Source organism: Muntiacus reevesi, chromosome 3 (genome assembly GCF_963930625.1).
Source record: "Muntiacus reevesi chromosome 3, mMunRee1.1, whole genome shotgun sequence".
Taxonomy (NCBI): domain Eukaryota; kingdom Metazoa; phylum Chordata; class Mammalia; order Artiodactyla; family Cervidae; genus Muntiacus; species Muntiacus reevesi.
Window position 1 is genome coordinate 18,194,021 of NC_089251.1, and position 13,302 is coordinate 18,207,322.

Here is a 13,302-nt window from a genome sequence, read left to right on the forward strand (position 1 = left end):
AGTGCTGCACTCAATATGCCAGCAAATTTGGAAAATTCAGCAGTGGCCACAGGACTGGAAAAGGTCCGTTTTCATTCCAATCCCAAAGAAAGGTAATACCAAAGCATGCTTAAACTACTGCACAGTTGCACTCATCTCACATGCTAGTAAAGTAATGCTCAAAATTCTCCAAGCCAGGCTTCAGCAATATGTGAACCGAGAACTTCCAGATGTTCAAGCTGATTTTAGAAAAGGCAGAGGAACCAGAGATCAAATTGCCAATATCTGCTGGATCATTGAAAAAGCAAGAGAGTTCCAGAAAGACATCTATTTCTGCTTTATTGACTATGCCAAAGCCTTTGACTGTTGGATCACAATAAACTGTGGAAAATTCTGAAAGAGATGGGAATACCAGACCACCTGACCTGCCTCTTGAGAAACCTGTGTGCAGGTCAGGAAGCAACAGTTAGAACTGGACATGGAACAACAGACTGGTTCCAAATAGGAAAAGGAGTATGTCAAGGCTGTATATTGTCCTGCTTATTCAACTTATACAGAGAGTACATATGAGAAACGCTGGTCTGGAAGAAGCACAATCTGGAATCAAGATTGCCGGGAGAAATATCAGTAACCTCAGATATGCAGATGACACCACCCTTATGGCAGAAAGTGAAGAACTAAAGAGCTTCTTGATGAAAGTGAAAGAGGAGAGTGAAAAAGTTGGCTTAAAGCTCAACATTCAGAAAACTAAGATCATGGCATCTGGTCCCATCACTTCATGGAAAATAGATGGGGAGACAGTGGAAACTGTGTCAGACTTTATTTTGGGGGACTCCAAAATCACTGCAGATGGTGATCGCAGCCATGAAATTAAAAGACGCATACTCCTCGGAAAGAAAGTTATGACCAACCTAGATAGCATATTAAAAAGCAGAGACATTACTTTGCCAACAAAGATCCATCTGGTCAAGGCAATGGTTTTTCCAGTGGTCATGTATGGATGTGAGAGTTGGACTGTGAAGAAAGCTGAACACTGAAGAAATTGATGCTTTTGAACTGTGGTGTTGGAGAAGACTCTTGAGAGTCCCTTGGATGGCAAGGAGATCCAACCAGTCAATCCTAAAGGATATCAGTCCTGGGTGTGGAGTGGAGGGACTGATGTTGAAGCTGAAACTCCAATACTTTGGCCACCTGATGCAGAGAGCTGACTCATTTGAAAAGACCCTGATGCTGGGAAAGATTGAGGACAGGAGTAGAAGGGGACGACATAGGATGAGATGGTTGGATGGCATCACTGACACAACGGACATGGTTTTGGGTGAACTCTGGGAGTTGGTGATGGACAGGGAGGCCTGGCGTGCTGTGGTTCATGGGGTCTCAAAAAGAGTCGGACACAACTGAGCAACTGAACTGAACTGAGTATCTCTTATTCTTGATCCACATAAAATTCTAAAATTGATAGTAGTTTTTGCTTCTTGTATTTAAAATCCACTTCAGTTTACATAATTTTTATACCTAGTATACCTAAATTTTATAATGTCTTTTCTTTGTTCAATGAAAATAATTTTTCTGGTTCTGTCAGTACAGATCTATAGACCAGGTTTTTTAAGAGTGCATGACCACTGCCCAAACGTCAGTAAAGAGCAACCTCTTCTGTTTTCATATTAGACCATTTTTAATTGGAGACTTGTGGATGATCATGAAGGTCAAAGACTAAAAACGTGGGCTCTATGTGATAAACAAGAGCTTCAAATTGCAAAGTTATACTTTTTATTAACATGTTCTTTGTAATTGACATAGTACAGTACTGCTAAAAGATAAACCAGTAAAAAGAACATCTTTTATTTTTTTTTTTTAACCTCAGAACCTCATGTTAGAAAATAACACAGGCAGGAGGGGGGATCCGGATGGGGAACACATGTAAATGTATGGCTGATTCATGTCAATGTATGGCAAAAACCACTACAATATAAAGTAAATAAATAAAAAATAAAAGAAAAAAAAGAAAATAACACAGGAAGTTAATAAAATATGTCTGAAAGTGTTAAGTGTCAGCTGCTGAGGAGCTGAGCAGTCAACTGAGCAGTTGTGTCCAACTCTTTGCAATCCATGCATTATAGACTGCCAGGCTCCTTTGTCCATGGGATTCTCCAGGCAAGAATATTGGAGTGGCTTGCCATTCCCTTCTCTAGGGCATCTTTCAGACCCAGGGATTGAACCTGGGTTTCCCGCCTTGCAGGCAGATACTTTACCATCTGAGCCACCAGGGAAGCTCAAAATATGTCTGAATTAACCCTTAATTAAAAGGTTACTGGGAAGACCAGAAAAGCTTTATCTTAGACAATGGAATTGCCCTGTAGAACTATTAAAACCTGTTAAGACAGAAGGTAGAAGTGACGGTTCATGTTAAATACTAAGATGCTAGTTGCTGAATCTCTTTGTACAAACATAGATGTTTGATAGACATCAGTTTGCAATTGATAACATGTTTGTTCAAGGTAAATTGTATCTAGTTATGTGAACTTTTGTAATATAATGCATGTTGATCTCTTTCAATTGCTGTTAGCAATTTATATAAAATCTACTTAACTATACACGTGAGTTATTAAATTTTTTCATTGTATCATCTTATTTCAGCTATCTCTATAAATAAATAATTATGCTCTAGAAGATTATTTTTAATTTTTTATTATGGCTTTTTTCCAAAATTTTTTATATTTACACAATTTTTAAAGGTTGCTTTCCATTTGTAGTTATTACAAAATACTGGCTATCTTCCTCATGTTGTACAACACATCCTTGAGCCTATCTTATACCTAGTAGTTTATACCTCCCATTTCCCTGCCTTATATCGCCCCCTTCAAAAAATTATATACATCTTACAGTTTCTTTTTTTTCAGGTGATGTGGAAGAATTAGAAATTCAAGAAAAGCCTGCTTTGAAAGTGTTTAAAAATATTACTGTAATACAGGAACCAGGAATGGTGATATTAGAAGTAAGATGAGATCATTTACCTAAACAAGGAGGGGGAAATGTTTTGAGTTCACATGTAATTATAGAGAAAAATGGGTTCTTCCAAATCAGGAAAAAAAATTGTTGGAAAATATGTGTGTATATTTTTCTTTGCAAGATCAGCTTTAAATATAGCATAGTTAGGCATTTTCTATATAGTTACAATAGCATAGACACTAATAATAAATTAAGACTTAGTATTTAGTTTGTGTAATGAGCCAAAGTCTCTCATATGAGTAAGTGTTAACTGATTCTGTGGTATCCTAGAATGTCTTCAGTAATATCAAAAGATTTTAAAATTCTCAAGATAAAAATATAATTGTTACTTTAAAGCAAACAAACTTGTTATGCAGTTCTTTTTAAGAGGGTGGAATCCTGAAGGTTCAGTTAGCAACATTAAAATGACCCAAATCCACAAAGGCTCGAAATGATTAATTTAGATAAATGTGGTTCCCACTGTATAATTTTATTTATTTATTTTTTATTTATTTTTTTCCCTCTGTTATAACTTTAAATTCACACTGGTAGAATTTAGGACCCACACACAAATGACTTTGATGGTTGATTTTCATAGGTTGTGAAAGTCACTCAGTCATGTCTAACTCTTTGTGACCCCATTGACTATACAGTCCATGGAATTCTCCAGGCCAGAATACTGGAGTCCGTTACCATGCCCTTCTCCAGGGATCTTCCCACCCCAGGGATCAAACCCAGGTCTCCCACATTGCAGGCAGATTCACCATCTGAGCCACCAGGGAAGCCCTTTCATGGGTTGGCGTCTATTTAAAGAAGGATTTTCTCAGTGAGTCCTGGAACTGAATGATCCAGGAAGATACCTTGTCTGTTTCTCTGCCTCACGGCAGAGTGTAAATTTCCCAGCTCTGTGGTCTACTATTCTGTTTATACATACTACTTTTTAAACAAACAGAAAAAGATCGGTCAGTGCTGATCCCACTGCAGTTCTCTGGTTTAAGTTTGAATTGTATTTATAAGGCTAAAAGTAACTGAAAAACTGTCAAGAGAAATAGTTATCTATAACATGAAGTTATATAAAATAGTATATTCATATAAAGCATATCTGAGAAAGGGGAGAAGTTATTACAGACATTAATTTAGCTCTTGCTACTAAATACTATTGAGGATGCCTTTTTTTATTTCCTAGAATTAACATGCCAAAGAAGATCTTCAAGGCAGATCTTCAAGTGACTCTTATTGCTTATAAAAGTACTCTTTGGAGAGATAATAATAAGAGGCGGGGTGGGTGGGGGTCTCACTAACCTAGCAGACAGGGAAGACTTTCTAGAGCATTGGGCACATGGCAGTGACAGAGGATCTTAGGCTTCATATGAGAGACAGAAGTAAATCTTTAAAGACGATACTGGCTGTGCTTCTAAAATCTAGTGGCTAGCAATTTGAGTTTGAATCCCAAAACTAGCAATTAATTACTGTTTATGTTATCTGATGCAAATTACTTTTGGGTCAATTTGCTCCTTTATGATGAAGATGTGAGTTAAATGAGAGGATGCATATAAGACACTCACCACAAAGGACGTACTTATTGTTTAAAAAAAAAAAATTAGAGAAGTCAGCATTATTAGTTAATTTCAGTAAATAATGGGTCAGTTGATTTCAGCAACATGCTAGAAGCGGGAGTCCCCCACATACAGTCTGTGGATGGGTGGTGGTGATTGCGGTTTGTGGGCTTGGTTGGGCCGTACCCCAATAATTCTGCCTCTTGCTTTGCAGTGGTTGGCAAATCCTTCCAATGATATGTATGCAGATACAGTCACAACCGTGATACTAGAAGTTCAGTCAAACCCGAAAATAAGGAAAGGTACAGAATAACTTCATTTTTTTCAATTCTTTCATTTCTCCCATGGTTCTGTGAAATAAAAAGCAGAAAACGGTCCTCAAGAAGAACTTGAAATCTCTTGATTGTTTCATTCCTGTAATTCAAGGTATATGAATAACAGTGTATGTTACTAATATTTTACTTACGTTTTATCCTGAGTCTCCATTTGTGCTGTAAAAATGTGGTTGCAATTAACAGGAAGATAAACATCTCTTTAGTAATAGTCCTCTTAAGAACAATCAGAAATTCCAGAATATTGCTGACTTGAGCCAACATTTCTAATATGAAAATATGCTGCTATATTCATGTCTAGTAAAACTTGTTAAACAAAATGGAATTTCCATTGGGTGCAGTTTTGCAGTAATTTTGTTTTTTAAGAAGCATTTTTTAATCAAAGAAAACACCCATAAAAATATCTTTGTATCATTTCTTCATAGTTTGATTCTATTTTATACATAATTCAGTATAACACATGTTAAGGTACACATGTACGTTGGGCCTTTGTGTTCCTGGGGAGGAAGCTATGCTTGAAACATTCTGGGAAGCCTCACATGCCAGCTGTATTCTAGAAGCACCTTCTGTGAAACACTCTGATTATTCATTGATAGCATTTGCACCTGTTTCGTTTCTTAGGCTGCTAACACCTCAGTCTAGATCTGGAAACAGCAGCTGTCTCTGTACCTGCATGCATGTTCAGCCCTACCTGCCATTTATTTTGAGTCCCCTCATTCTGAGGACACATAAGAAAGCTACACATTTTCCTCAGTTTACCTCCACAGGTAGATGCTGTATGTACATTTGCCACTTAAAGGATTCCAGTTAACCATTTTGGTTTCTCAGCAACTATCTTCTGATTGTTGATTTGGAAATTATCCTAACCAGGAATATGGACATTGAACCCACTGTTGCTTTTTTCCCCCAGGTGCAGTACAGAAGGTTTCTAAAAAATTAGAAATGCACGTTTACAGCAAGAGGCTGGAGATCATGCTCCAGTAAGTGTTGCCTGATTACTGCTCAGCCGGGTAGTGACGCAGGAGGGAGGTGCTCAGTGGTGCCATCGCTGCCTGGCTGAGATGCTCAGACGAGGCCACCGAACTGGTCTGGTGCCTGTTTTCTATCAGTAAAGTGGCTTGAGCTGCTTCCTTCCAACTAAACACCACAGCCACTGCTGACTGTAACTCACAGGAGGCCTTTGGAATTGATCTTAGAGGCCCAGAGAGCCAGTGGACTGGGGTGCTGGGATTTGAAGACTATTCCAGTGCTTCGTAGCTGTGGGGCTTTAAGCAAATCTGTGTCTGTTTCCCTCCCATCTGAAAGGGACTCCTTCCCAAAATGAAGTGAAAGTGAAAGTCACTCAATCATGGCCAACTCTTTGCGACCCCATGGACTATACAATCCATGGAATTCTCCAGGCCAGAATACTGGAGTGGGTGGCCCCTTTCCCTTCTCCAGGGGATCTTCCCAACCCAGGGATCAAACCTAGGTCTCCTGCATTGCAGGCGGATTCGTTACCAGCTGAGCCACCAGGGAAGCCCCCTTAGCAAAACACATACAGGTTAAGATAATGTATATAAAGTACCTAACACAGTGCCTGCTGAATGGAGCATTTTTAATAAACGATAGCTGTGTATTTTACCTGTCTTGTAAAATTAATAAAATACCTGAAAGTAAATATATCTCAGGGGTAGATGGGGATAAATGCTGTGGCTGACAGTAAAGACTCTGCCTGCAATGCATGAGGCCTGGGTTTGATCACTGGATGGGGAAGATCCCCTGGAGTAGGAAATGGCAACCCACTCCAGCATTCTTGCCTGGAGAATCCCACGGACAGAGGAGCCTGGCGGGCTATAGTCCATGTGGTCACAGCAGAGTTGGACACTACTGAGCGGCTGACACTTTCACTTTTCGGGGGTAGGTATAAGTATTACATTTCACAACTACAGGCTATTTCCAATATTATTTTCGCCAAAATATATAAACCTGTACTCTACATATTTATAAAGCATTTTCCACTAATAATGCATCTTTGTTTATTTTAAGGGACATATTTGGAGAAGACTGTGTTAGTGTAAAAGATGGTTCTATTCTTAGTGTCACAGTAGATGGAAAAACTGCTAACATAAACTTGGAGACACGGGTATGTAGCTGTTCATTTCTACATTTCAAGACATTTGGGGGAAAAAAGTGAAAGCAAAAATCTCTTACATTTTGGCATTTCCTTCCAGTTTTTTCCTACATTTTAAAAATTATGTTTGTGTTACCAGTTTTGCGTCCTTACTTTTTATTTCTCTTTTGTCATAAGCATTTTTTGCATGTTGCTGCATAGCACACATTTCCCTTGTCTTTATTACGCCACTGTTTTCTATTTGCATAATGTGCCTTAACCTCAACATTTCTCTAGTTTGGCATCCAGTTGACTCCAGATTTTTCAGAGAAGTTGCTCTTCTGTTGGCAGCAAGATCCAAGTGATTTTTCCAAACAGTGGGCTTCCAGAGTGTAGGGCCTCCTCCCACCACACCCAGCAGATCTTTCAGGATTATGTCACAAGCAGAAATGAATAAGTATATCCTCCTTTTGGAGTTGTTTTTGAAGATTAAAACAGTTCTACTAAACAAATAACACTTTTGGTATTTCTTCTGTATAAACTTTGGCTGTTTAGATGTTTTGAAAAAACACTAGATTTATTTTACCTCAATAAGAAAAACCAAAAAAAGCTAAGAACCTAGAGAAGAAATATTGAGAGCTAGTAAACCTATGAAAGAAACATTCAAATCAGATCCACTAATAATGAAAGGAAATACAGATTTAAAGCATGAGACATCACTGTTTCTGTGCTTATATTGGCACAAGTTAAAAAGGGTGCAATGACCCAGTAACAGTGAAAGAAGCGGGGAACAGTGACTTCCAGGGCCATTTTGGACAAGGAGGAGGCTGGAAGTTGGGTGGTGCATTCTTTCTGCAGGGTGGTTTGGTGATCTGCATCCAAAGTCTTCAAAAAATAAATACTTTTATCCACAATTCCATTTGCTGGATTTAACCAAAGAAGATAATTAGGCAAGTGAGCAAAAGTATCTATAAAAGGATGTCTATTTTAGCATTGATTATAACATAGAACGGAGAAGGCAATGGCACCCCACTCCAGTACTCTTGCCTGGAAAATCCCATGGATGGAGGAGCCTGGTAGGCTGCAGTCCATGGGGTCGCTAAGAGTTGGACACCAACTGAGCGACTTCACTTTCACTTTCCACTTTCATGCATTGGAGAAGGAAATGGCACCCCACTCCAGTGTTCCTGCCTGGAGAATCCCAGGAACGGGGGAGCTTGGTGGGCTGCCGTGTATGGGGTCGCTCAGAGTTGGACACAACTGAAGCAACTTAGCAGCAACAGCAGCATAACGTAGAAAAACTGCAAGAGACCTACATTTCCAAGAGTAGGATCTAATAAATAAAACAACTGAAAAAATAATGTGTGTTATACCCTTATAATGATACTATATGTATAGCCACTAGGAATGATTTATTAATGTGCAAAGTTGTCCACTTACATTATTGAGTGGGAGGGGAAAGTTACAAGATAGCAAGTATGATATCTCCCATTTTTGTTTTAAAGGAATATGTGTATAGCCAGAAGTCTAGAAGATTACATACTGAAAGGTTAACAGTAGTTATCAGTAGGTCATAGAATTAAGGGTGTTTTCATTGCTGAATTTTTACGTAAGGGATATTTATTGTGTGACAAAAATTCTTTTAAGCAGCTTAGTAATTTGTAGTTAAGAAATAACTGGGAGATGACTGGGCTTCCCAGATGGTGCAGTGGTAAAGAATCCGCCTACCAGTGCAGGAGACATGGTTTCGGTCCCTGGGTCGGGAAGATCCCCTGGAGGAGGAAACAGCAACCCACTCCAGTATTCTTGCCTGGAAAATCCCATGGAGAGGAGCCTACAGGATACAGTCCATGGACTCACAGAGAGTTGGACGTGACTTAGTACGCATGCACAGGAGATGATGAGTGAATAGAGATCAAATTTAATACCAGGTGTTGAGTAGATGACCGCATCTATTGTTTGCTCAGTATTTCAGTAATTTGTGTTGCATAGACTAAATTCCTTGGAGTATCATTTGCAGGACCAAAACACAGGCTGTGAAGTAAACAGTTCTCTCAGCTTTCCTTTTATTCTTTTTCTCCTCCCAAGTTAGCCTCTAGTTAGACCCAGTCGTCATGCCATTGGGGATCTCTGCATCCAGGTGCAGGCACACAGGTGCGCAGTGCAGCCATTCTGGCTTTTGGTAATCCAGGCCCCACCCCCTCGGGAACCAGTTGTTTTTAAAGAGCATTAGTTTACCTCGCATATAATTCTAGACACTTGTGTTAAAAGGCATGTCTGTGCTCTCACTTTCAGACTGTAGAATGTGAAGAAGGCAGTGAGGATGACGAGTCCCTCCGAGAAATGGTGGAACTGGCAGCCCAGAGACTGTATGAGGCCCTCACACCCGTCCACTGACAGCCTCTCTGTCGGCGTTCAGCCTTTTGTAATGCCTGATTCTACTTCTGTTGCTTAAAATAAAATACATTCATTTCTCTGGGGTAGCCTATTCACTTTCGATGGCAACTGGCCTTTATCCCAGCACCTTGAATACTGCTAAATCACCACCAAATTTGTCCATTATTCTCGCACTGCTGAATAAACTGCTGTTATTGATTCTGCTTCTAGGCATGTATGCAGCTCCCTCAGGAACTTCAGATCTGTTCCCAGCAGCCGGGTCAGAATGTCTTATGTCCCTTTTAAGGAAAGGTAATGTGTGATGGTTTGAGTTTTCATTTATATCCTCTGAATTTGAATTACTAATTAGAGATTGTCACTTAAAAGTTTTAAGCCCCCTTTCTATTCCTTCCCAATATTCTTGCCAAATTCCTTAATTTATAGTTTGTAACATTAGGACTTTAAAGATTCAATATTATTTTCTTTGTATAATTCAATTTAGAGATATTCAGAATAGAATTTTTGTGACTCAGGTTCAAGGGTTTTATTCTTATTTTGTCGAATTGTTTTATGCGTAAAGTAATCAGTAGTCCAGTTTCCTCAAGTACAAGTAATTTAGACTTGCAAGTAACTGGACACAGGAGTGTTGGGTGCCATGTGCTGAGGGCTCAGGCCAGGGCTGCTTTCTCAGGAAACGGGCCTGATTGCTCCCTCTGAACGAGAATGAGCACAGACAGGGGCCAGCTCCTCAAGTCGCAGCCCAGCAGCAGAGCTGTGACACTCACTGTCAGGCTCAAGCCTCCACTCATCCAGTCACTGTTTAGTTCTTCCCTGTGCTTCGGTTGTACACATCAGTGCCTGAATCTGAATTTTTGCTTGAAACGAAATACATCTATTTCTATAAGGTACTCTACTTTGGCCCAAACCAGAGGTCTAAGGGTCACCTTTTATAAGTGGCATTTAAGATTTTGTTGAGATAGATTTAAAAACATTTTTAAGTTAATATACACTTGTGTTATCTTTATAACCCAGGTCATAATACAGCAAAAAGAGCAAGTCCTGTTTCCCAGTACCTCCCCCTAAGGTACCAATTTCAGTTAAGGATGCTGAGCTGCTCTTGAATCTGCACTGTGGCTCTGAGTCCAGGTCATTTTCGCCCATCTGGTTCCTGCCACAGTGTTTCTTCTCTCCCTATGATTGATTCGTAAAATAAAAGACCTGCTCTCAAGCCACCCCTGCCGGAAATCCTGCAGGGCTTCTTCACCTTAATTAGCGTGAAGTCCAAACCTTAACTTGGCCCCACAGGGGGTTCTCAACCCTGACTGCACATTGGAATCACGTGGGAAGCAGTGACGATGTGCTGATACCCACATCCCACCATCTGCAGTGTAGTTAACTGGTCTGCAGTGATCTACTTCATCAGCACACTCTTAAAGTGCTCAGGTGATACTAGTTGAAGCCGAGAACTCCCAACCTAAAGACAGGGTCCCTGCCTGCCTCTCCAGCTCCAGCCACTCCCCCGACACTCCACGTCCAAGCCACGAAACCGACAACTTTTCTAACACACATGGCTTCCCTGCTGGTCTTCCCCTTAAGCTCAGTTCTTTCAGGACATCCTTCTGGCTCACTTTGATCACAACTGTCAAACTTCATGGCAGCAAACATGGGCCAGGCTCCTCTGTCTTCTAAGCCTCCACCTTGGGTCCTACTCTTAGCCCCTTTAGATCAGTTTTAGCAAGAATCCCACTGAGTCGGTTTAACAAAAATTCTTCACTATTGATCTAATCACCCAGAATAGCCGCTCAGATTCCTCATCCTGATAGCACCCTACCCTGCCTTCAGTGGGAACCCTGTCAGGGAGATTTATCCTCCCTCCTCGTGGTTTCACATTCACCTGACCCCTCCCCCTGCTCCTTGGCTACAGACCCCCACTCTTCTTTCTTATATCCAGAGTTTAGTTAGGTCCATAAATCAAGGTAAATTGGAAGTGGTCAAGCAGGAGACGGCAACAATGAACACTGACATTTTAGGAATCAGTGAACTAAAATGGACTGGAATCGGTGAATTTAACTCAGATGACCATTATATCTACTACTGTGAGCAAGAATCCCTTAGAAGAAATGGAGTAACCATCATAGTCAACAGAAGAGTCTGAAATGCAGTACTTGGATGCAATCTCAAAAATGACAGAATGATCTCTGTTCGTTTCCAAGGCAAACCATTCATATCACAGTAATCCAAGTCTGTGCCCCAAACAATAATGCTGAAGAAGCTGAAGTTGAACGGCTCTATGAAGACCTACAAGACCTTCTAGAACTAACACCCAAAAACGATGTCCTTTTCATCTATAGGGAACTGAAATGAAAAGTAGCAAGTCAAGAGATACCTGGAGTAACAGGCAAATTTGGCCTTGGAGTACAGAATGAAGCAGGGCAAAGGCTAACAGAGTTTTGCCAAGAGAACACACTGGTCATAGCAAACACCCTCTTCCAACAACACATGTGTCTACACATGGACATCACCAGATGGTCAATACTGAAATTAGATTGATTATATTCTTTGCAGCCAAAGATGGAGAGCCTCTATACAGTCAGCAAAAACAAGACCGGGAGCTGACTGTGACTCAGATCATGAACTCCTTATTGCCAAATTCAGAATTAAATTGAAGAAAGTGGGGAAAACCACTAGACCATTCGGGTATGACCTAAATCAAATCCCTTAATGTTTATACAGTGGAAGTGATGGATTCAGATAGATCTTATAGAGTGCCTGAAGACCTATGGGTGGAAGTTCATGACATTGTACAGGACGCAGTGATCAAGACCATCTCCAAGAGAAAGAAATGCAAAAAGGCATAATGGTTGTCTGAGGAGGCCTTACAAATAGCTGAGAAAAGAAGTGAAAGGCAAAGGAGAAAAGGAAAGATATACCCATTTGAATGCAGAGTTCCAAAGAATAGCAAGGAGAGAGAGAAAAAAGCTTCCCTTAGTGATCAGTGCAAAGAAATTGAGGAAAACAATAGAATGAGAATGATTAGAGATCTCTGCAAGAAAGGGCAGACATAGTAGGGACCTAAGAGAAGCAGACGATATTAAGAAGAGGTGGCAAGAATACACAGAATGATACAAAAAAGATCTTCATGACCCAGATAACCACTATGGAGTGATCACTCACCTAGAGCCAGACATCCTGGAATGTGAAGTCAAGTGGGCCTTAGGAAGCATCACTACGAACAAAGCTAGTGGAGGTGATGGAATTTCAGTTGATCTATTTCAGATCCTAAAAAATGATGCTGTTAAACTGCTGCACTCAATATGCCAGCAAGTTTGGAAAACTCAGCAGTGGCCACAGGACTGAAAAAGGTCAGTTTTTATTCCAATCCCAAAGAAAGGCAATGCCAAAGAATGCTCAAACTACCGCACAATTGCACTGATCTTAAACGCCAGCAAAGTAATGATCAAAATTCTCCAAGCCAGGTTTCAACAGTACATGAACCATGAACTTCCAGACGTTCAAGCTGGATTTAGAAAAGGCAGAGGAACCAGAGATCAAATTGTCAATGTCTGCTGGATCATCGAAAAAGCAAGAGAGTTACAGAAAAACATATACTTCTGCTTTATTGATTATGACAAAGCCTTTGACTGTGTGGATCACAACAAACTCTGGAAAATTCTGAAAGAGATGGAAATACTAGACCACCTGACCTGCCTCCTGAGAAACCTGTACGCAGGTTAAGAAGCAACAGTTAGAACTGGACATAGAACAACAGACTGGTTCCAAATAAGAAAAAGTACCTCAAGGCTGTATATTGTCACTATGCTTATTTAACTTATATGTTCAATATATCATGCAAAATGCTGGGTGGGATGAAGCACAAGCTGGAATCAAGATTGCCAGAAGGAGAAAAAAAAAAAAAGATTGCCAGGAGAAATATCAATAACCTCAGATATGCAGATGACACCACTCTTATGGCAGAAAG

General features: G+C 40.2%; 1 protein-coding gene across 1 annotated transcript in view; it reads left to right on the forward strand.

The window, feature by feature from the left end:
- The window catches only part of CPSF3 (cleavage and polyadenylation specific factor 3), a 34,831-nt gene extending 25,344 nt beyond the window's left edge, over positions 1-9,487 (forward strand). The window contains exons 14-18 of the mRNA XM_065927186.1: positions 2,880-2,974; positions 4,738-4,825; positions 5,766-5,835; positions 6,884-6,980; positions 9,243-9,487. Coding sequence (XP_065783258.1) covers positions 2,880-2,974; positions 4,738-4,825; positions 5,766-5,835; positions 6,884-6,980; positions 9,243-9,344 — 452 coding nt within the window. The 3' untranslated portion in view covers positions 9,345-9,487. The remainder of the gene's footprint in view (positions 1-2,879; positions 2,975-4,737; positions 4,826-5,765; positions 5,836-6,883; positions 6,981-9,242) is intronic.
- Positions 9,488-13,302: the final 3,815 nt, after the last annotated feature.